The 22,642-nt window shown below is 60.3% G+C and overlaps 2 protein-coding genes across 6 annotated transcripts; both read right to left on the bottom strand.

Moving 5' to 3' along the window:
* Window positions 1-1,381: 1,381 nt before the first annotated feature.
* Window positions 1,382-14,085, bottom strand: LOC126046530 (uncharacterized). Of its 4 annotated transcripts, none has more exons than XM_049819067.1 (7): window positions 13,727-14,085; window positions 4,943-5,679; window positions 4,644-4,835; window positions 4,307-4,358; window positions 4,133-4,187; window positions 2,653-3,666; window positions 1,382-2,040 (listed from the first exon to the last, which is right to left on the bottom strand). In XM_049819067.1, the coding sequence occupies exons 2-7, from the start codon at window positions 4,994-4,996 to the stop codon at window positions 1,821-1,823; spliced, it is 1,587 nt and encodes a 528-aa protein (XP_049675024.1). In that variant the 5' UTR covers window positions 4,997-5,679; window positions 13,727-14,085; the 3' UTR covers window positions 1,382-1,820. The 4 variants fall into 4 exon arrangements, with proteins under 4 accessions (XP_049675024.1, XP_049675025.1, XP_049675023.1 ...); XM_049819068.1 differs by lacking the exon at window positions 13,727-14,085 and adding an exon at window positions 5,680-6,049 and having other exon boundaries at window positions 4,943-5,528; XM_049819066.1 differs by lacking the exons at window positions 4,943-5,679; window positions 13,727-14,085 and adding an exon at window positions 6,073-6,321.
* On the bottom strand, window positions 9,519-13,251 carry LOC126046533 (uncharacterized). 2 transcript variants are annotated; one of them, XM_049819072.1, is made up of 6 exons: window positions 13,081-13,251; window positions 12,782-12,973; window positions 12,445-12,496; window positions 12,271-12,325; window positions 10,790-11,803; window positions 9,519-10,177 (listed from the first exon to the last, which is right to left on the bottom strand). In XM_049819072.1, exons 1-6 carry the CDS (start codon window positions 13,132-13,134, stop codon window positions 9,958-9,960), a joined length of 1,587 nt encoding a protein of 528 aa, XP_049675029.1. In that variant the 5' UTR covers window positions 13,135-13,251; the 3' UTR covers window positions 9,519-9,957. The 2 variants fall into 2 exon arrangements, with proteins under 2 accessions (XP_049675029.1, XP_049675030.1); XM_049819073.1 differs by having other exon boundaries at window positions 10,056-10,319; window positions 10,767-11,803.
* Window positions 14,086-22,642: the final 8,557 nt, after the last annotated feature.

Here is a 22,642-nt window from a genome sequence, read left to right on the forward strand (position 1 = left end):
TGCCCTGAGGCGGGAGAGGGGGAAACGCGGGCTTGATCCCAAGGAAAGGAGCGAAAAAGGGGGAGAAAGGGCGAATTATTGGGGTGAAAAACGTCCGCGGGGGCACTCTGAGGCATTGCTGGGGCTCTGTGTCCTCTGCGCTGCACCGCTGGTACTGGCTGGGTCGGCAGACCCCCCTGTCAGCCACCACAGGGCTCCTCACAGGAGCCTGTCTGGAGGTGGCCTGGTCTGAGCCCCTGCTCAAGCAGGGCCACCCTCAGCCGCTTGTCCTGGGCCACATCCAGACTGCTTTTGACTTGTCTCCACAGGCAGAGGCTCCACAGCCTCCTTGGGCAACCCTCCCAGTAAAAAACACGTTCCCTCCTGTTCAGCAGGACCCTCCTGCGTCTGAGTGTGTGCCCGTGGCCGCCGGGACCGCTGAAAAGAGCCTGGCTCCGTCCTCTTTGCACCCTCCTTTCAGTAGGCGCACATTTTTCCTCAGTCCACCCAGGAGGTGGGAAGGAGGGATCACGCCAGCTGGAGCTTCCCAAAAGTCCCCGTTCCCCAGAGCTGCAGGTGCAGGGACAAAGCACAGGTGACTTCTCAGCAGAAGACAGCCCTCCCTGCCTCCACCCCGTGAGCGGGAAGATGGCAGCAAGTTGCAGCATCTCCCCTCAGCTCTTCCTCCCCCTGTGAACCCCATGCCCAGCAACCCCTCTGTGCCAGGTGTGAGAAACGCACTCACGCAGAATTTTATGAATTTTACAACTTTATTATAAAGCAAAGGCAAACAGCGCTGGGCACATGGTTGAAACCAGAGGCGCACCCGGTTGCACCCGAACTCACCTTTTATACACTGTGTTCGTGGCATTTTCAAAAAGTCACTTTAATATTTCAGATACCTATTAACATAACTCCACCCCAGACCACCCCCACTTGCACGCATCTCTCATGGTTTGGGGGGGCTCCCAGGGATCCGCAAGGGATGAAGTTAGTAGTCTTCCTCCAGCTGCACCTTTCACCCCGCGATTTTCCGGCATCTGCAGGCGGTTGTCTTATCGTTCCATCTTTCCATTTCCAATTAGCTCCAAGGTTACATTTCCCGTGTCAAGGCCTAGCTTAGTGTCAGTGAAGCAAACATCCTGTCAAGATATAGCTTATGCGGCAGTTAGGCAAACTTTCAGTATTCTCATTTTGCGAAAGACAATATACATTTCGCACCAGGCACATCGCCCCTCCGCCAGCCTGGGTGCCGATCCCCAGAACAGCTCAGGAGGGCCCCGTTGCTGGTGGAGGGCATTTGGACTGGGGAAACGGGGGTGCCCTGTGCACTGTGCCCTTCTCCTGCAGCCTTTCAAGGGACATCTCCCTGCCGCTGCTGCTGCTGTTGCTAGGCCTCCTCTTTTGCACTCCTCCTCTGTGGGTCCCCTTCGTGGCTTTAGTCCCAGAGAAATGGGGCTGGAGGATGGCATCGAGCCTGAGGCTGTGCATCCCTCACCGGGGCACCCAGGCTGGGAGTCTCGGAGCCCTCCCAGGGAGCTCAGCCCCCGGCCCCAGGGGAAAGGGAGGGAGAGCTGGGGCCGGGGCCGGGGGAGCGCTCCCAAAAGGCTCCTCGGAGGGACTTCAGGAACTAGGGTGAAGCAGGGACCTGGGATGGATCAGCTGGGGACGTTGCAGCCCCGCATAGGGTGGGGATGAGGCACAGAGTGGCCCCAATGTCCGTCTCCCTTGCCAGCACTGTCCCTGACACCCTACCCTACCCCCGTTCATGCAATAACAGAAGAGCTCTTGGGTCTGTTTTAAGGATGCTACTCTTTTAATCGATCAATAAAGGTTGGGTTTCACTGCTGGCTTCTCTGCAGAGGCCTCGTGTTAGTGGGGAAACCGTGTGTCGCTGGCTGCTTCTCAAGACAAGCCCCTTCCTCCTTCCCTCCGGCTGCCCCGCGGCTTCCCAGTGGCAGCCTCTTTTCCCGCTGCCTCTCCCCAGTGTCCGTGCCCTGGCCGGCAGCCTGGTCCCTCAGCTGCACGGGGAGCAGAGCAGGCACGGCCCTGCCTTCCCCTCTGGGCAGGACGGCAGCAGGCAGACAGCGATGTCTTGGGGGCAACGGGGACCGAGAGGGGCTGCTGCTGGGCAGGGAAGCCCCAGTCACTTCTCCCCATCGGTTGGGGGTGCTGCCCAGCGGGAAGTCTCTTCTGGCCTGCCCTGGAAGAGAGAACGGGGTTGAGGAGGGACCCCAGGGCTCCATTCGTCCCCGGGCAGGTTCCCCCCCACAGAGGCCCAGGCTGGGGGCAGAGGGGGGCCCTGGCCTCCAAACGGGGTCTCTGAGCGAAGGGGCATCTCCTGCACATCCCCGGCATTAACCCTTGCCCTCCGCAAGCCCCGCAGGATCCCCACCTACCCCGGCCACTTTCCGGCTCTGAGCCGGACCCTGCCTCTCCGCGTGTTTTCCCTCCCAGCGGTGTCCACACCAAAACTCAGCGAGAGGCCAGCGCATCTCTCACTGTCGCCCCCGCTCTGCCAGACCACACGATCTTGTCCCACAGAAACGCCTCCTGAACAGCACAGCTTCCACGGCTGCACAAGACAGCCCAGACCCGTCCCCGTCCTCCCGTCCTGCGCTTGCCCTGCCCACGCTCCTCCCCGTCCCACCTTTTCTTGCCGATGCCCCTCACGCCTCCATTGCCATGGCGTGGAAGAGCGCGTCGACCTGAAACCGGAGGTGGAACGGCAGCTTCGGGTCCGCTTCCATGGTGCCCTTCGGTGCCAAGCGCCCTCGCACGCTGCTCTTCACTTTGCACCAGGACTTCCGGACGCGCTGCAGCCTGACCCCCTGCCGCAGGCCCTTGTAGCCCACCAAGGGCAGGGGCTCCAGCCCAACTCTCCGCAGCCGCTCCAGGGCCGTGGGAGGGGGAGGCTGTGCCCATGGGGGCAGGGGCCACGTGGGGACCACGGTGGGGACAGACTCCCCCCGCCTGGCTGGCTGCAGGTCAGCACGGCTGGTATCTTTTGCCCCAGCGTGCCTTGCAGGAGGAGCCCTCGCGTCCTGCCTGCCCAGCCTCATCTGTCCCGCTGCTATTCCCGAGAATCTGGGCACGGGGAACGATGCCCGCAAGCCCTTGCTGTCCCTGAGGCTCCTGGGCAGAGGCGCGCTGCACTCCTCGCAGCATCTTTCAGGGGCGATTTTGGGGAGCCGCTGGGTTATCTCCCACGCGTAGAGCAGCTCCCCGTTGATGGCCAGCTCAAAGCCCAGCCCCACTTCCAGCTGGAGGTCCTCCTCGTGCACCAGCATGTCCACAGTGCAGAGGGTGACGGCCAGCGTGGGCAGGTCCTGTTCTGCCACGGGCTGGCTGCAGTGCGGGCAGCTGCCGGTGAGGCATCGACGGCACTGCAGGCAGACGGGATATTCTTCCCTCATGGCTCCGCACAGGACTGGAGCGCTGCTATCCCGAGGTATGTTCAGCTTTCGCAGCAGGTTGCGGCAGATTTGGGCGATGTTCAGGGACTCCATCAGAGATCTGGCGAGCTCCTCCATGTTGGCGACGGAGGGCTGGCTCCCTGATCTGCTGGCAGCACTGAAATTTCCACGTTGACCCACGTCTCCGGTGTCCGAGGGGATCTCCCTTGCAGAGGCTGCTTCCTTGCCGTAGCCGCTTTCCCACCATTGTCCTCCATGGGTCTTCCCCGACCTGTGGGGGGACATACCGGCGGGACTGTGGGGGCTGCTGTGGGACAGGACCCACCCGGCTCCCTCTCTCTGCCTTCTCCTGGGCGATCTCCCAGCTGCCCGCAGCCAGTCCTGCCAGCTCTGGGATGCTGGGGGTGAAGCTGGGGTCTCGAGAACATGGGGCCAGCCCAGGCCAGGGGCTGAGGACAGAGAGGGGTGACGGGGCCACCGGTGGGCGGGGGGGGGGGGGGGGTCACCAGAGGGCACTGGCCTGGAAACCTGCCCTCCCTGAGCCATCCCTCCCTTCCCTCGCCCCTCGAGCCCTTTCCCTTCCTGGGGCTGAGCCCGGACCCTGGCTCTCTGCTGAATCCTGCTCTCGCCCACCCACAGCCTCCTGGGGGCAATGGGGCAGAGGAACCCACCAGTGGGGTTCCCCAGCCAGGGGCTCCCAGAGGGGCTGCCCCCCTGAAGGGAAACACTCCGCTTACCTTGCCTTCAGGCTCTCAGCAGAGCCCTCCATGGCTTCCCAGGGGACGGATGATCCTGGGAGAAGAGACAGAGGGAGAGTGAGCGAGGGCAGCCATCTCTCGCAGGGTGCAACGGCGTCTCTCGGCCGGGAGCTGCTGTGGAGCCCGGCGCAGCTCTGGGATGGGGCTGCTCACCTATCGGGTCCTTCCTCCTGCTGCTGCGACGTCTCTTCCCCGCACAAGTCCCCTGTTCCCAGAAAGCAAGCCCCCGGTTAGCGTGAGGTGTCTCCCCTCTCCTGCCCAGCAGATGAGGACCCTGGGAAGGGTAACCGGAGTTTCAGGGACAGAAGCGGCCCCGGCCCCGAGCCGGTGCCCAAGCGGAGGTGGCTCGGTGGCTGTGGAGCAGGGGCCTGCCTGGGTGGGCAATGGCCTCTGTTCACCGCTCCCTCCCAAAAATCCCCGGGGATGGGCTCTGCCCTGGGCTAGCCCCTGCCCAGGGAGCATTTGGAGCAACGCCAGGACGGACGCCTACCTTGACCTTGGCCTTGATGTTGGGCCACCAGGCCATGAAGATGCCCAGACCCAGGATGGCCACCAAGCTGGGGGTGCAGGGCAGCACGAGTGTGCAGAGGCCCCAGAGGCTCAGGCTGGAGAGGAAGAGCAGCACCGTCACCTTCCACTCCTCCATCTCGCGCAGGGATCGCCAGCATCTCCTCCAGCGGTTCTGCATGACCAGGGGATGTGCAAAGGCGTCAGGAGGGCCCCTTTGTGCGGAGGCCGAGAAACCCGGGGAGGAGAGGTTGGGGGGATGCCAAAGCACCCCGCTCCTACCTGCTGGTTTGCTTCTCCTCCCATCTCTGCTGTCTTTTCCACACGCTTGCCCATCTGCTCGCTGGCTCGCGTGCAGTCAAAGTGACACCCGAGCCTCCCCGCAACCCACTAAGAGGGGGGACACCTTTGTGATGTTGTGGTGACATCGTGTAGACACACAATGGCTGCCACGTCAACCCAGGGCTGAGCTGGCGTGGGAGATTGTGACGCCATCGGGGAGCAGCCACCCCAAAGAGCCCCTGTGTCAGGGTTCGGAGGGGCAGCGCAGCCCAGGACGTAGCCCAGGGCCTGCGGGAGAGTGGGCAGGGAAGGTCCCTCTGGGCCACCCACCTCCACCCCTCGGCCAGGATGGGCCACTGCGATGGCTACTTGGTCTTGGTGGCACCAGGGCTGCTCTAGCACCCCGGGGGGACCTGCTGGTGGCCCTGGCAGCAGCCCCCCACTCCCATCCCCAGGGACTGACGGCTTCTCACCAGCCAGGGACACCATGATGGTCCCTTCTCCTCTCTGTTGCACCAGGGATCCTGGCCAGGGCCCTAGCACACCCCGTCGGAGTAGTTGTGTGGCTGCAGGGAGGCAGGGAAACCTGAGAGGGAAGACTGGGGAGTAGGTTAGGTGAACTCGCCTCAAGGGTTTCTCCACGAAATTCCCATTCACGCTTAAGGGGCTGTTATGGTGACTTTTCTTGCCAGTGCTCCTTATACCTGCATCACCATGGCGTGCAAGAGCGCATTGACCTGAAACCGTAGGTGGAACGGAAGCTTCGGGTCCCCTTCCATGGTGCCCTTGGGTGACGAGCTCCTTGCTAGCCACAGCCAGCCCCGCTTGGCCCCGAAGCTCCTCCGCACGCTGTTCTTCACTTTGCACCAGGACTGCCAGACGTGCTGCAGCCTGACACCCTCACGCAGGCCCTTGTAGCCCACCAAGGGCAGGGGCTCCAGCCCGACTCTCCGCAGCCGCTCCAGGGCCGTGGGAGGGGGAGGCTGTGCCCATGGGGGCAAGGGCCACGTGGGGACCACGGCGGGGACAGACTCCCCCCGCCTGGCTGGCTGCAGGTCAGCACGGCTGGTATCTTTTGCTCCAGCGTGCCTTGCAGGAGGAGCCCTCGCGTCCTGCCTGCCCAGCCTCACCTGTCCCGCTGGTATTCCCGGGGATCTGGGGACAGGGAACGATGCCCGCAAGCCCTTGCCGTCCCCAGGGCTCCTGGGCAGAGGCGCCTTGCATTCCTCGCAGCATCTCTCAGGGGCGATTCTGGGGAGCCGCTGGGTTATCTCCCACGCGTAGACTGGCTCCCCGCTGATGGCCAGCTCAAAGCCCAGCCCCACTTCCAGCTGGAAGTCCTCCTCGTGCACCAGCATGTCCGCAGTGCAGAGGGTGACGGCCAGCATGGGCAGGTCCTGTTCTGCCGCGGGCTGGCTGCAGTGCGGGCAGCTGCCGGTGAGGCATCGACGGCACTGCAGGCAGACGAGGTAGTCTTCCCACGTGGCTCCGCACAGGACTGGAGCGCTGCTATCCCAAGCTTTGTTTAGCTTTCCCAGCGAGTTGAGGCAGATTTGGGTGATGTTCAGGGATCTGGCGAGCTCCTCCATGTTGGCGACGGAGGGCTGGCTCCTGAGGAGCTCTGATCTGCTGGCAGCACTGGAATTTCCACATCGACCCACATCTCCGGTCTGTGAGGAGAGGTCCCTTGCAGAGGCTGCTTCCCTGCCGTAGCCGCTTTCCCACCATTCTCCTCCATGGGGCTTCCCCGACCTGTGGGGGACATACCGGCGGGACTGTGGGGGCTGCTGTGGGACAGGACCTACCCGGCTCCCTCTCTCTGCCTTCTCCTGGGTGATCTCCCAGCTGCCCACAGCCAGCCCTGTCAGCTCTGGGATGCTGGGGGTGAAGCTGGGGTCTCGGAAACATGGGGCAAGCCCAGGCCTGCAGCACAAGGTGCATAGTGAGGGGCTCGGCGCCCGCCAGCCCAAGGAGAAAAGGGCCAGCCCAGGCCAGAGGCTGAGGACAGAGAGGGGTGCCAGGGCTACCTGTGGGCTCTGTGGGAGGGGCTATAGTGGGTGTCTGCAGAGTGCTTGGGTGAGGACACCACTTCAGTCCTGGTTTGGGGAAAAGGCGTGCCCATGGCCTGCAAGTCCCAGGTTTGGGAACATTGGCCTGATCCAGGGAGGCTACTGGCCTGCCGCTGATTCTGTCCATGGGGGCACAGGGTCCATGGCAGGGCGATATCTTGAGGCAGGGGGTATCGCTGCCCCAGGGCTGGCCTGGGGACGGGACAGGGATGTCCCTGACTGTGGGCTGAGCTGGGATTGATTTGGAGGGTGGTCCCTGACCTCCTGCCAATCGGCAGGGAAGGGGGAATGTCTGACTGGTTCCGGATTCAGGGTGGTCCCTGACCCCAGGCCCCTTTGGGGAGAGGTCCTGGGTCCCGGGAAGGCTGGCAAGGCCCTGTCAGGTCCCTGCCCCCTGCCAGTTGGTGGCAGGGGTCCTGGCCCCAGTGCCGGTGTGGGGCAGGGGATGTTCTGAGACCCGAGGACAGTCTCTGAGCCTCTGCTGGTTCTGGGTGGGGGGGTCAGGACCGGGTTGCAGTTTGGGGTAAGGGATCTGGAACCGGCACTGGTTTGAGGGTGGGGACGTCCACCCCCGTGCCAGTTCGGGGAAAAGAGGAAACCCTCCCAGTTCGGGGAAGAGGAAACCCCCTGTGACCAGACGCGGGGTCTGGGGAGGAGGTGCGCGACTTGGTGCCGGCTGGGAGCAGGGAAGGGGCCCGGGCCCAGCTCGGGTTGAGGGGGAGCCGGCTGGGGGTGCAGGCCGCCGCAACCGGGGCGCTGGCGGACGAGCCCCCGTCTCTCACCGGCGCTTGGCATCGAGGCGGGCGGCGATTCGCTCCTGGGGGCCGGGGCCGGGGTCGCTGAGAGCCGGGGTCGCTGAAAGCCGGGGTCGCTGAAAGCCGGGGTCGCTGAGAGCCGGGGCCGGGTCCCGCCAGCCCGCCGCCGCCGCCGCCATAGCGCCCGCTCCCCGCCTCAGGCAGCCCCGTCTGAGGCGGCGACCGCGCATGCGCGCCGCGCGGCTGCAGCGTCCCGGCGCCGCCTAGCAACGCCAGGGGAGCGCGTGCTCGCCGCGGCTTCCCGCCTCCTCCGAGCGGCGCGCGCCGCGGTCCGCGCAGCGCCCGTTGCTGCGCGTGCCCCCTGAGGCAACTGCCCTGAGGCGGGAGAGGGGGAAACGCGGGCTTGATCCCAAGGAAAGGAGCGAAAAAGGGGGAGAAAGGGCGAATTATTGGGGTGAAAAACGTCCGCGGGGGCACTCTGAGGCATTGCTGGGGCTCTGTGTCCTCTGCGCTGCACCGCTGGTACTGGCTGGGTCGGCAGACCCCCCTGTCAGCCACCACAGGGCTCCTCACAGGAGCCTGTCTGGAGGTGGCCTGGTCTGAGCCCCTGCTCAAGCAGGGCCACCCTCAGCCGCTTGTCCTGGGCCACATCCAGACTGCTTTTGACTTGTCTCCAAAGGCAGAGGCTCCACAGCCTCCTTGGGCAACCCTCCCAGTAAAAAACACGTTCCCTCCTGTTCAGCAGGACCCTCCTGCGTCTGAGTGTGTGCCCGTGGCCGCCGGGACCGCTGAAAAGAGCCTGGCTCCGTCCTCTTTGCACCCTCCTTTCAGTAGGCGCACATTTTTCCTCAGTCCACCCAGGAGGTGGGAAGGAGGGATCACGCCAGCTGGAGCTTCCCAAAAGTCCCCGTTCCCCAGAGCTGCAGGTGCAGGGACAAAGCACAGGTGACTTCTCAGCAGAAGACAGCCCTCCCTGCCTCCACCCCGTGAGCGGGAAGATGGCAGCAAGTTGCAGCATCTCCCCTCAGCTCTTCCTCCCCCTGTGAACCCCATGCCCAGCAACCCCTCTGTGCCAGGTGTGAGAAACGCACTCACGCAGAATTTTATGAATTTTACAACTTTATTATAAAGCAAAGGCAAACAGCGCTGGGCACATGGTTGAAACCAGAGGCGCACCCGGTTGCACCCGAACTCACCTTTTATACACTGTGTTCGTGGCATTTTCAAAAAGTCACTTTAATATTTCAGATACCTATTAACATAACTCCACCCCAGACCACCCCCACTTGCACGCATCTCTCATGGTTTGGGGGGGCTCCCAGGGATCCGCAAGGGATGAAGTTAGTAGTCTTCCTCCAGCTGCACCTTTCACCCCGCGATTTTCCGGCATCTGCAGGCGGTTGTCTTATCGTTCCATCTTTCCATTTCCAATTAGCTCCAAGGTTACATTTCCCGTGTCAAGGCCTAGCTTAGTGTCAGTGAAGCAAACATCCTGTCAAGATATAGCTTATGCGGCAGTTAGGCAAACTTTCAGTATTCTCATTTTGCGAAAGACAATATACATTTCGCACCAGGCACATCGCCCCTCCGCCAGCCTGGGTGCCGATCCCCAGAACAGCTCAGGAGGGCCCCGTTGCTGGTGGAGGGCATTTGGACTGGGGAAACGGGGGTGCCCTGTGCACTGTGCCCTTCTCCTGCAGCCTTTCAAGGGACATCTCCCTGCCGCTGCTGCTGCTGTTGCTAGGCCTCCTCTTTTGCACTCCTCCTCTGTGGGTCCCCTTCGTGGCTTTAGTCCCAGAGAAATGGGGCTGGAGGATGGCATCGAGCCTGAGGCTGTGCATCCCTCACCGGGGCACCCAGGCTGGGAGTCTCGGAGCCCTCCCAGGGAGCTCAGCCCCCGGCCCCAGGGGAAAGGGAGGGAGAGCTGGGGCCGGGGCCGGGGGAGCGCTCCCAAAAGGCTCCTCGGAGGGACTTCAGGAACTAGGGTGAAGCAGGGACCTGGGATGGATCAGCTGGGGACGTTGCAGCCCCGCATAGGGTGGGGATGAGGCACAGAGTGGCCCCAATGTCCGTCTCCCTTGCCAGCACTGTCCCTGACACCCTACCCTACCCCCGTTCATGCAATAACAGAAGAGCTCTTGGGTCTGTTTTAAGGATGCTACTCTTTTAATCGATCAATAAAGGTTGGGTTTCACTGCTGGCTTCTCTGCAGAGGCCTCGTGTTAGTGGGGAAACCGTGTGTCGCTGGCTGCTTCTCAAGACAAGCCCCTTCCTCCTTCCCTCCGGCTGCCCCGCGGCTTCCCAGTGGCAGCCTCTTTTCCCGCTGCCTCTCCCCAGTGTCCGTGCCCTGGCCGGCAGCCTGGTCCCTCAGCTGCACGGGGAGCAGAGCAGGCACGGCCCTGCCTTCCCCTCTGGGCAGGACGGCAGCAGGCAGACAGCGATGTCTTGGGGGCAACGGGGACCGAGAGGGGCTGCTGCTGGGCAGGGAAGCCCCAGTCACTTCTCCCCATCGGTTGGGGGTGCTGCCCAGCGGGAAGTCTCTTCTGGCCTGCCCTGGAAGAGAGAACGGGGTTGAGGAGGGACCCCAGGGCTCCATTCGTCCCCGGGCAGGTTCCCCCCCACAGAGGCCCAGGCTGGGGGCAGAGGGGGGCCCTGGCCTCCAAACGGGGTCTCTGAGCGAAGGGGCATCTCCTGCACATCCCCGGCATTAACCCTTGCCCTCCGCAAGCCCCGCAGGATCCCCACCTACCCCGGCCACTTTCCGGCTCTGAGCCGGACCCTGCCTCTCCGCGTGTTTTCCCTCCCAGCGGTGTCCACACCAAAACTCAGCGAGAGGCCAGCGCATCTCTCACTGTCGCCCCCGCTCTGCCAGACCACACGATCTTGTCCCACAGAAACGCCTCCTGAACAGCACAGCTTCCACGGCTGCACAAGACAGCCCAGACCCGTCCCCGTCCTCCCGTCCTGCGCTTGCCCTGCCCACGCTCCTCCCCGTCCCACCTTTTCTTGCCGATGCCCCTCACGCCTCCATTGCCATGGCGTGGAAGAGCGCGTCGACCTGAAACCGGAGGTGGAACGGCAGCTTCGGGTCCGCTTCCATGGTGCCCTTCGGTGCCAAGCGCCCTCGCACGCTGCTCTTCACTTTGCACCAGGACTTCCGGACGCGCTGCAGCCTGACCCCCTGCCGCAGGCCCTTGTAGCCCACCAAGGGCAGGGGCTCCAGCCCAACTCTCCGCAGCCGCTCCAGGGCCGTGGGAGGGGGAGGCTGTGCCCATGGGGGCAGGGGCCACGTGGGGACCACGGTGGGGACAGACTCCCCCCGCCTGGCTGGCTGCAGGTCAGCACGGCTGGTATCTTTTGCCCCAGCGTGCCTTGCAGGAGGAGCCCTCGCGTCCTGCCTGCCCAGCCTCATCTGTCCCGCTGCTATTCCCGAGAATCTGGGCACGGGGAACGATGCCCGCAAGCCCTTGCTGTCCCTGAGGCTCCTGGGCAGAGGCGCGCTGCACTCCTCGCAGCATCTTTCAGGGGCGATTTTGGGGAGCCGCTGGGTTATCTCCCACGCGTAGAGCAGCTCCCCGTTGATGGCCAGCTCAAAGCCCAGCCCCACTTCCAGCTGGAGGTCCTCCTCGTGCACCAGCATGTCCACAGTGCAGAGGGTGACGGCCAGCGTGGGCAGGTCCTGTTCTGCCACGGGCTGGCTGCAGTGCGGGCAGCTGCCGGTGAGGCATCGACGGCACTGCAGGCAGACGGGATATTCTTCCCTCATGGCTCCGCACAGGACTGGAGCGCTGCTATCCCGAGGTATGTTCAGCTTTCGCAGCAGGTTGCGGCAGATTTGGGCGATGTTCAGGGACTCCATCAGAGATCTGGCGAGCTCCTCCATGTTGGCGACGGAGGGCTGGCTCCCTGATCTGCTGGCAGCACTGAAATTTCCACGTTGACCCACGTCTCCGGTGTCCGAGGGGATCTCCCTTGCAGAGGCTGCTTCCTTGCCGTAGCCGCTTTCCCACCATTGTCCTCCATGGGTCTTCCCCGACCTGTGGGGGGACATACCGGCGGGACTGTGGGGGCTGCTGTGGGACAGGACCCACCCGGCTCCCTCTCTCTGCCTTCTCCTGGGCGATCTCCCAGCTGCCCGCAGCCAGTCCTGCCAGCTCTGGGATGCTGGGGGTGAAGCTGGGGTCTCGAGAACATGGGGCCAGCCCAGGCCAGGGGCTGAGGACAGAGAGGGGTGACGGGGCCACCGGTGGGCGGGGGGGGGGGGGGGGGTCACCAGAGGGCACTGGCCTGGAAACCTGCCCTCCCTGAGCCATCCCTCCCTTCCCTCGCCCCTCGAGCCCTTTCCCTTCCTGGGGCTGAGCCCGGACCCTGGCTCTCTGCTGAATCCTGCTCTCGCCCACCCACAGCCTCCTGGGGGCAATGGGGCAGAGGAACCCACCAGTGGGGTTCCCCAGCCAGGGGCTCCCAGAGGGGCTGCCCCCCTGAAGGGAAACACTCCGCTTACCTTGCCTTCAGGCTCTCAGCAGAGCCCTCCATGGCTTCCCAGGGGACGGATGATCCTGGGAGAAGAGACAGAGGGAGAGTGAGCGAGGGCAGCCATCTCTCGCAGGGTGCAACGGCGTCTCTCGGCCGGGAGCTGCTGTGGAGCCCGGCGCAGCTCTGGGATGGGGCTGCTCACCTATCGGGTCCTTCCTCCTGCTGCTGCGACGTCTCTTCCCCGCACAAGTCCCCTGTTCCCAGAAAGCAAGCCCCCGGTTAGCGTGAGGTGTCTCCCCTCTCCTGCCCAGCAGATGAGGACCCTGGGAAGGGTAACCGGAGTTTCAGGGACAGAAGCGGCCCCGGCCCCGAGCCGGTGCCCAAGCGGAGGTGGCTCGGTGGCTGTGGAGCAGGGGCCTGCCTGGGTGGGCAATGGCCTCTGTTCACCGCTCCCTCCCAAAAATCCCCGGGGATGGGCTCTGCCCTGGGCTAGCCCCTGCCCAGGGAGCATTTGGAGCAACGCCAGGACGGACGCCTACCTTGACCTTGGCCTTGATGTTGGGCCACCAGGCCATGAAGATGCCCAGACCCAGGATGGCCACCAAGCTGGGGGTGCAGGGCAGCACGAGTGTGCAGAGGCCCCAGAGGCTCAGGCTGGAGAGGAAGAGCAGCACCGTCACCTTCCACTCCTCCATCTCGCGCAGGGATCGCCAGCATCTCCTCCAGCGGTTCTGCATGACCAGGGGATGTGCAAAGGCGTCAGGAGGGCCCCTTTGTGCGGAGGCCGAGAAACCCGGGGAGGAGAGGTTGGGGGGATGCCAAAGCACCCCGCTCCTACCTGCTGGTTTGCTTCTCCTCCCATCTCTGCTGTCTTTTCCACACGCTTGCCCATCTGCTCGCTGGCTCGCGTGCAGTCAAAGTGACACCCGAGCCTCCCCGCAACCCACTAAGAGGGGGGACACCTTTGTGATGTTGTGGTGACATCGTGTAGACACACAATGGCTGCCACGTCAACCCAGGGCTGAGCTGGCGTGGGAGACTGTGACGCCATTGGGGAGCAGCCACCCCAGAGAGCCCCTGTGTCAGGGTTCGGAGGGGCAGCGCAGCCCAGGACATAGCCCAGGGCCTGCGGGAGAGTGGGCAGGGAAGGTCCCTCTGGGCCACCCACCTCCACCCCTCGGCCAGGATGGGCCACTGCGATGGCTACTTGGTCTTGGTGGCACCAGGGCTGCTCTAGCACCCCGGGGGGACCTGCTGGTGGCCCTGGCAGCAGCCCCCCACTCCCATCCCCAGGGACCGACGGCTTCTCACCAGCCAGGGACACCGTGATGGTCCCTTCTCCTCTCTGTTGTACCAGGGATCCCGGCCAGGGTGCTGGCACACCCTGTCGGGGTTGTTGTGTGGCTGCAGGGAGCTATCACGATGACTTTTCTTGCCGGTGCTCCTCACGCCTCCATCGCTATGGCATGGAAGAGCGTGTCGACCTGAAACCGGAGGTGGAACGGCAGCTTCGGGTCCGCTTCCATGGTGCCCTTCGGTGCCAAGCGCCCTCGCACGCTGCTCTTCACTTTGCACCAGGACTTCCGGACGCGCTGCAGCCTGACCCCCTGCCGCAGGCCCTTGTAGCCCACCAAGGGCAGGGGCTCCAGCCCGACTCTCCGCAGCCGCTCCAGGGCCGTGGGAGGGGGAGGCTGTGCCCATGGGGGCAGGGGCCACGTGGGGACCACGGTGGGGACAGACTCCCCCCGCCTGGCTGGCTGCAGGTCAGCACGGCTGGTATCTTTTGCCCCAGCGTGCCTTGCAGGAGGAGCCCTCGCGTCCTGCCTGCCCAGCCTCATCTGTCCCGCTGCTATTCCCGAGAATCTGGGCACGGGGAACAATGCCCGCAAGCCCTTGCTGGCCCCGGGGCTCCTGGCCAGAGGCGCGCTGCACTCCTCGCAGCATCTCTCAGGGGCGATTTTGGGGAGCCGCTGGGTTATCTCCCACGCGTAGAGCAGCTCCCCGTCGATGGCCAGCTCAAAGCCCAGCCCCACTTCCAGCTGGAGGTCCTCCTCGTGCACCAGCATGTCCACAGTGCAGAGGGTGACAGCCAGCGTGGGCAGGTCCTGTTCTGCCACGGGCTGGCTGCAGTGCGGGCAGCTGCCGGTGAGGCATCGACGGCACTGCAGGCAGACGGGATATTCTTCCCTCATGGCTCCGCACAGGACTGGAGCGCTGCTATCCCGAGGTATGTTCAGCTTTCGCAGCAGGTTGCAGCAGATTTGGGTGATGTTCAGGGACTCCATCAGGGATTTGGCGAGCCTGTACTAGCCCCTGTTTATAGGATCCAGACTGATCAAGCAAAATCCTTCAGAGCACTTTTTTAATCTGTCAGCTTCTGAGTGGTTCCCAAAGAGGTGAAATTTCCTCCGACAGCATCTCCGCTCCTCAGCAGCAGCTGAGTCTGCAACCGGGTGTTTGCAGTGGTGTAGCCCCCCCACGCAGTGCACGCTGCTGCCCAGGCCTGCACGAGTGGGTCCTGAGTTGCTTTCTACAGAAGCCACGCTATTTTGGAGGTGGCAGAACCAGTGTGACCATTGCTGTGAGCCAAGCTTTGCCTTTGTCATTGCCAATTACCCATTGCACTGTGGACGTGCATGGGTCATGAGCAACGCAAGCTGAGGCTGGGCATATGTAGCCAGAAGGAGCAGGAAAATTGCAGCAAAGGAACAAGTTTTGCAAGGACAAGCTGTCATCCAGCACAAACCATGAGCAAAGCTGCAGCCAAGGGCATGGAGCCCCTCTGCAGCCCCACTGCATCCCTGGCTACTGGGCTCCTGCACCGAGGATGCACCTGAACACGCTCCGCAGGAGCTGTTTCACCGAGAGAGATCCTCAGAGGGACACAGGACATGACCCAGGCGAGCATGCCCCGCTGCCGCTGCAGGACCCCAAACCCAGCCTGACGCCATGTCACGACCTAAAGGGTTCCCCGGCCTGCCGGTGTGTCCAAATCAGGACCTTGGGTCTGCCGGATTCCCTAATACACAGGGACACAGAAGCTTGATCTCTAAATTTCTCTACTCTATTACGCATTGCCACAAATACCACAAAAATCACTTCTAGCAATGATTAATAAAGGGAATATATATGTATCAAGCTATTACAATTTACAATATTATTATCAGCAATCAATAGTACAGCAGCAATTAATTATAGCAACAACCAATAATAGCAGCAATCAATAACAGCAGGAATCAAATACATATAATATTATGGATTACTACAATCTTATCACTAGTGAAGCAAATTTATAAATAATATAAAACACTAGATATACTTATGATAGCTTACTTATATACACACACATATATATATAATGTATGTTTCCTATATCAAGTGCATTAAACAGATCCCCAAAGGGGACCCAGCCATCCCAGAAGTGGCAGGACAAACTGAACCAAGCCCAACATGGGACCCCGAGGGGGACCACTAAAATAACAGAGTCTCACTTTGAAGATGATCTGCATCATGGAGTTTGGAGTCAGCCAGACATCCTCAACGAGGGTCCAAGATCTCATAGAAAGTTCATGCAGACCTGTTTAGGAAAGGGAAAAGTCTGTGCAGCGTGTGAAGGTCTCAGAGAGAAAAGCTCTATTTGGGTAAAAACTATGTCATTTTTATACTAGACACATAAGAGGGCATAGGACACCACCACTTCAAACAGCCAATATATGCTGTTAATTCCTATTTTTCACCTGGAACAGACAATAGATGACGACGTTTTCTGTTCTCTCTGACCAATTTCTAGTTTTCCAGACTGTTTTCCTGTTCTTGCAGTTAGAACAGCCAGCGGCAGTTACTGATTCTTACTTTCTCAGGATGTTTCCCCCTTTTTCCAGACTCTTTTTCACCTTTTCAGACCATAAGTTGCTGTTACAGTTCCTTGTTTTTGCGCTTATTGGTGGTATCTCAGGATGTCTCTGGTTTCTCGGTACCCAGCTGCACTGCAGAGATGCCAGCTGCACTTCCCAAGGATGCTTCTGGCTCCCAGGCTGAGTTCCCAGGCTGGCAGGCATTTTTGCTGTAGACATTTTCTTCTGTTCAGTAATTTTCCCCTTCCAACCAGGTTGCCTTTATGGCTGCTCACATCACCTCCCCAGCTTCACCCAGCTCCCACCTGTCAGATACAGTTCCTGATTGACCTGCGCACCAAATGACTCCCAAAATCGGGCAAACTGGGGAGCTGGCTGCAGACCGGTCCCTCACGTCACCCATATCCCACAGGCCATGTGACAAAGGAGGCATGGGGCTCTGGGGCTGTGCATTTGACCCCGTTTCTTGGAGCAACATCAAGTAATTATGGTTTGTAGGAGGTAGTAGCAGGTTCCCCTCACCAGCGTGATGGGAGGACACAGAATTTGCTTTCTGCCTCCCCCAGAGCTGCAAACATCTCTGCACGGGGCAGGACCAAGCTCCATTTCCCTGGTCCGGGTATGTCGCTTGCCCACAGCGGGGATTCCTCAGCGCCCGCCCGCAGCGTTCCTGCAGCCCCAGGGCTTACCGGCACTCGGACCCACTGCCCTGGATGTGCACCAGCAAGTCCAAAGGTGGGCAAACATGCCACATGCCTGGCTCCTCTGCCATGGGGCAGCCAAACCAGATTGCAGCACCCAAATCTGGGGTGCCCTGGGAGGGGTAGCCCCCTTGCCAGAGGATGCTGAGGAGGGTGTAAGGCCCCCCCAGTCCCCCCCATTTTGGGCAGGTGATACCCACCTGCGGAGGGTGAGCGGAGAGATGTGTGAGGAGCTGCTGAGCAGGACTGCGCTCATCCCCACAGTGTTGGGGCACCGTGTGCTGGCAGGGAGGGGACAGAGGAGGCCATGGCTGGATAAATATGGGTGGGCAGGCAGCTGTGGTGCCAATGGCAGGTACAGCTCTTCCCCCCAATTAAATGATGAATTAGTGAATTCTTGTGTTAGCCTAGTCTGTACAAAAGGGATTGAGCCCTTGTTTGTTTGTTTTCTTTCCTAATAAGCTCCGAGAATAAAGTTTAATTGACAGAGTATGTTGTCCTGTAAATCTGCAAGGTCCAAACGGACCGTGGCAGCAACCTGGCCTGCTGGCACACGGTGTGCTGCCGAAACGCTATTGTTATTAACAATCCCTTAAGTATATTACACCTACCGCAACAATCCTCTTAGAGGAAGCCGTCGAGACGGCTGATAAAGGACGGGACATCACTTAAATACACCTAGGCTTTAGCCCAGAGGGAAAACGCGTGGCCCCGGGGCATGGGAAGAGGCTGCAGGGCTCTTGGGTTCTGCTCAAGGCTTTGCCACCAGCCTGCAGCCTCCTCCACTGCTCCCAGGACAGCTTCAGCCCCAGATTCCCTGTCTCTGCTGTCACCCCATGTGCCACATGCGGCTCTGAGGTTTCCCCAGCCCGGCACCACGGTGGCTGCTCACCCGCATCCTGCAAAGATGAGTTAAAGGTGGCCTGGCCAAAGACAAGCTCCCCCAAAGTTTGGGGATGCTGGGTGGGTGCCACAGTGTGAGGGTTTCAGACCCTCTGCAGCAGCTCGGGTATGTCTGTGGTGGGGCAGAGCCCATGTCCGCTGCAACGTCCCACTGGCTGGGGTGACGGCCATGCCCCACGGAGCTGCAGGATGCAAAGCAACCCCTTTGCTTCGGGAGCAAAATGGCTCCTGGGGCTGTTTCACACCCACAGTTTCACAGTTGGGAGAGCGTGGTTCCTGCCCCAGCAGCACCATCCATCTTGCACCTTTATTTAGAGCAATTCTGGATCTTTTCAATAGAAATGCTAGCGGGCAGGCTGGCACTGATGGTCACTGTGGTGGACGTCACCGCGGTGCTGGGTACAGAGTGCTGTGGGAAGGAACAGCAGCGTGGGGCCCCCAGGACCCCCCTGCCGCAGCACCGGTGGAGGAAGGCAAGGCTTTCCCAGCAGCAAAGAGGTTTCAGGCCATGACGGCATCGGTCTGAAGGGCACCAGGCAGACAGTGTGACCCGCAGGAGGGTGGGACTGGGGCTGAAACTCCCATGACCACCAACTGCATTCTCCCTTCTACCGAGCAAAGGGCATGAAGAACAAATTTAGGGCATGGGGTGTAAATCCTGCACCTCTCAGCCAGTCTGCTGAGCTCCCCAGGAGCTTCTGGGGTAGAAGCACTGCTTTCTGCTCTGGGATGTCTACCTGGAGATGGCCAAAGCTGCCACCGGTCCGTTCCTCTCCATTTAGCTCTCTGCCACTCGTGCACTTTCCTGGGCACGCCTGGAGCTGCACACGCAGAGCAGCGACTCAGAACCTCCACATCTAGCTGAATTTTGATGCAATTTGGTGGCCACAAACTAAGATGCCTCCCCCAGCCCCAAACTGTGTGTTTGGAAGGCAGAAGGTAGTCCCTCTTCCTTCCCCTGCCACAGCCTTTCCCACCACTGGGCCACCCACCGGAGCAAGGACTATGTCCCTGGCCACCTCCACGTCCCAGCACAGTCCAGATCCGAAGCTGGGTGACCCAGGAGGGCCATGACTCCACTCACCCCCCCTACAGAAAGTCATCCTGGGGCTTGAGAGGATGTTCTTCCTAATTCTTGACCTCAGCCTCCCTGGCTAAATCAGTGTCCATGGTCTCCTGCCCGGGACCCGCAGCCGCCAAGAGCAGCTTATACCCCCGTGCGCAGCCCCAGCCGTGCTGGCACAGGGATAAGGCAGGGATCACCCTGATTAGCACCAAAGAGCTCGCTGCAATGGCGAGCAGCTTTGCTGGGGCAGAGCTGAGTCCTGACTTGTCAGGGCAGTCAAGCTGCTGCCAGGAAAACACCCATTACCAGTGATGCCCAGCCTCCTGCGGTTGAAGCAAGCCATGATCCCAGCTTCAAGGAGGCAGGAAAGGGTCGTCAAGTAAAATACAGCATCTCTGCCCACTCTGCATTTTAAGCCCCAGCAGACAGTTGGGAGCCCCGTGGCCACAGCCCCGCACAGCCCCAGCTCTACCCGAGCCATCCATGGAAAAGCAGCACCAACTCCAAGGATGCTTTAGGGATTTAATCACTCGTGCAGGGCTTAGGGCTGACCCCTGGCACACCTGTTGCAGAGCAGGGCCTGCAGCCTGGAGCAAGGACAGATCCAGAGCCAGCTGCCCAAAAGACAGACCCTGCCACAGGGAGCAGCTTCGCTGCAAGGGCTGCCCTTGGCCCCTGACAAGGGGGCTGCTGGGGGGTGCCTGAGCAGGGGCCAAACCCCTGAGAAGAGGGTGTCTGAGGACAGGGACTCTGTTTTCCTCTGAGGAGCCCCGATGCCTGCCCTGGGGAGGTCAGAGATGCCACCTCCTTCCCCAGGGCCCAAACCAGCACCCTGCACAGGCAGGAACAGGGCAGGATGTGCTACTCCCTCATCCCATTGCCCTTAGTGTCCAAGTCCTGCTGCTTCGTCTTTCTACAACAGCCATATCCACCCCATCAGCTGTAACCCACAGCCTCCCCAGTACTGCCAACTGCTCTATCTGCCTCACTCCCAAGGAGCAGCCGGCAAGAAACCATCTCTCTGCACACTGCCCTCGAGCCCGTACCTTGCTTCACCTTACCTTCTTCTTCCTCACCACATGTGTCTCAGTCATGTTACCGGGGTACACGATGACTTAGAGGGTGCCAGTGGTCAGCACTGGCTGCAGGAGCGGCAGAGCAAAGGGGAGAAGCCTACAAGTCAGAGGAGAGCCTTTGGGATGGTGGTTTCAGCTAAAAGAGGATGCTGCACAACTCCACGCAACCCCCTGTCCCTATACCACGGCCCAGGGTCCTGTTAACCCAGGAGGGTGCCCTGGGGCAGGCACAGCCCAGGGCAACGCTACCTTCTCCTTGCCAAGTCCTCCCCTATACTGCAGCCAGCCTGCTCCCTTCCTTCCCTGCAGCACTTCCACAAGCAGCCTGTCACAGCAGGTGAAGAAAACCCAGCCCTCCAGGGAGAGCCTGCAAGAGCTTTTCCACCTTGGCCATGGCAAGCACAGTTGTTCAAAGCAGGGCTGCAGCTCCAGCCCAGGCACCACTGCCCAAACTTGCCACTGTTATGCTGGGCTGCCTGTTCAGAAGAAAGAAAGAAAGAAAAAAAAAAAAAAAAAAGACAAACACCATTAAAAGGCTTGGAAAATTTTATTCTTTGCTGAACTTTAATAGTTTTTTGTTTGGTTTAAACACAATAAATATTTCAGTAATAGCATTTAACAGACTGGAATTCAAACTCACTGCAGTACCTAAACTCCCAGCGACAGGACTTCAGGGAAGCGATCGGGGTCCCTAGGACCATGGCAGTGCTGGGACCGCTGCTGACAGCCAGGCTGCTTCATCTGATCTCTGAGTCCAGAAGGACTGGACTTTCTCAGCTCCAGTGGGCAGCCTGGCAGAGCACCCTGAGCCCCAGGCCCCCACTGACGGCAGCTCCTCAGAAAGGCTCAATGGGGAAGGGACAGAACCAAACCACCACACCAGCACAAGCACCAAACGCATCTTTCCCTGCATCATTTCACAGCCCCCACAGACCCAGGGACCAGGACAGCAGCCACCAGCATTGGCTCTCCAGCCCCACTGCACAGAGAGCTGGTGGCAGAAAACCGGGCTGCAGAGTCCAGTTAGTGCCTCCAAACTTGTTTCTAGAAGGACAAGGCAGCATCACTAACATCCTCCCCACCCTGCCCAGGAAAACTGAACAGCCGCACGGACACAGGCCTTTGAAGATGCTCTGAAGAGTTGCAAAGAAGCTCCCTGTCCTGCATTAATAGCAGGGGCCCAGTGGCAGGAGCCCAGAGAGCCAGGACCGTTTCCAAAACCACTCAGATATAACGGTTGAGTCTGAAATGCTCCAGTTCACCCCACCTCTGCAGGTTGGGTTTGATGCTGCTGCCTTGGTTTGCCTTTAGGTGCAGGGTTACAGCTAAAGAAGAAAGTGATTCAGCACTCAGTCAGAAGACCCGAGCCAAAACCAGCCTGGGACCCACCACCCTCCTCTTCCAGAGGGGCTAGCACCAGCACAACATGGACCACTACCAAAACCAGCATCCACTTCAGCTGAAAGCTTGAGGGACAGAAGCAGATCAGTTTGAAACACTGCCGGGAAAAGCAGGGCAGAAGATTTTGATTAATGAGGTCTCCAACCTGAAGCATAGCACCAGCTCCTACCAAACAGCCACCACAGGTGCCACTGGCTGAGATGGAATGGCACCTTGGAGGGCGAGCAGCAAATTTCACTGAGAACCTCTGCTCCTGGGGCAACAACACTCCGACCACCTCCTCAGAGACCAGCTGAGATACCTCTCAAGCCAGGTCTGACCACACCTGTATGGGCCAAAGGGTCTTCTACAAACTAACAGAGACCTCTTCCAGAAGCAAAAAGGTCAGCGTAGCACCCATCGACACCACGTCCCACCAAAAGCAGCCTCCACCTCACCTCAGCCACTGCTTCGACACAGCACAGCGAGGTACAATAGGTGGGCAAAAGCAGGATGAGTCAAGGTTGCAACCCCACGCCAGGGCTGCAGATCTGCATTAGACAAGCAGAGAATAAATGAGCTTTCAGCTGACCCAGCTCCATCACCATTGAAGCAAGGCTGACACACAGCACTGAAAGATTTTGGGATGGGGGTGTAAGGGAATGGTGGTGCGCTGAAGGACTCCCACTTCTCAAGCGAGTGATGCACACTAAGCAAAAAGGGACAACTGGAAACAAGACTGCTTCAGGGAAGTTCCTGCAGGTTTTGGAAGGATACAGAAAACCTCATGCACAGTTTTGCCATAAACTAAGGTGACCAGAGCTCAGCTACAGCTTGTTTGCACAAAAATCAATTGTTCCCTTAGACCCATGTATGGAGGGAAAAAAAAAAAAGGGGGGGGGGAAGATCTGAGCTAGTTTCCAAAAAGCACTACTTCTCTTAGAGACTTTCCATGTCTATCACAGGCAGGCACAGATGCTCTCAGAGGAGAAGAGTTTAGGGGCCTTGCTAGAACTGACCTGACTAAGATCAAAACAGCTCCCGGACTACAAACTGCAGGTACTCAATGCACCCAGGAGGTAACATCAGGCCAGCTCTATTTAAGGAGCTTAAATATGTTTCCAGAGCCTTAGAAGCTCACGCTTACAACATTCTGCTCCTCTGGCTCTGGCAAAAGCTGCCTTTATCGGGTGGCTGATGTTTACGAGAGAAGTGAATGCTGCCGAGCCCTTGCAGTGACCAACCGCAGAAGAGAGGAGTTAATTGCAGCACTGGGGAAAGGAACAAGCTAAAACCACAGTGGTAGGTGCTTAGTTTTCCTAGTGTTTGTACGCCCATGGGTCAGCTGCAGCGTTTGTACTTGTAAAACATTGCTTTTAGTGTGACAGCCAGTTTTACGCAAACCCCAGGTGGTCCCAAA

This window comes from Accipiter gentilis, chromosome 16 (assembly GCF_929443795.1).
Source record: "Accipiter gentilis chromosome 16, bAccGen1.1, whole genome shotgun sequence".
NCBI lineage: Eukaryota > Metazoa > Chordata > Aves > Accipitriformes > Accipitridae > Astur > Astur gentilis.

Excerpts from the sequence above, each read along its gene's own strand:
- LOC126046530 (XM_049819066.1), bottom strand. The coding sequence starts at position 6,300 with ATGCTGGTGCACGAGGAGGACTTCCAGCTGGAAGTGGGGCTGGGCTTT. Across the intron at positions 4,836-6,072 it reads CGGGAATACCAGCGGGACAG|AACCGCTGGAGGAGATGCTG; the intron begins GTGAGGCTGGGC and ends CTGGTCATGCAG. Across the intron at positions 4,188-4,306 it reads CAGGAGGAAGGACCCGATAG|GATCATCCGTCCCCTGGGAA; the intron begins GTGAGCAGCCCC and ends CTCTTCTCCCAG.
- LOC126046533 (XM_049819072.1), bottom strand. The coding sequence starts at position 13,134 with ATGGGCAAGCGTGTGGAAAAGACAGCAGAGATGGGAGGAGAAGCAAAC. Across the intron at positions 12,974-13,080 it reads GAGGAGAAGCAAACCAGCAG|AACCGCTGGAGGAGATGCTG; the intron begins GTAGGAGCGGGG and ends CTGGTCATGCAG. Across the intron at positions 10,178-10,789 it reads CACGCCATGGCAATGGAGGC|AGGGGAAGGCAGGGCCGTGC; the intron begins GTGAGGGGCATC and ends CGTCCTGCCCAG.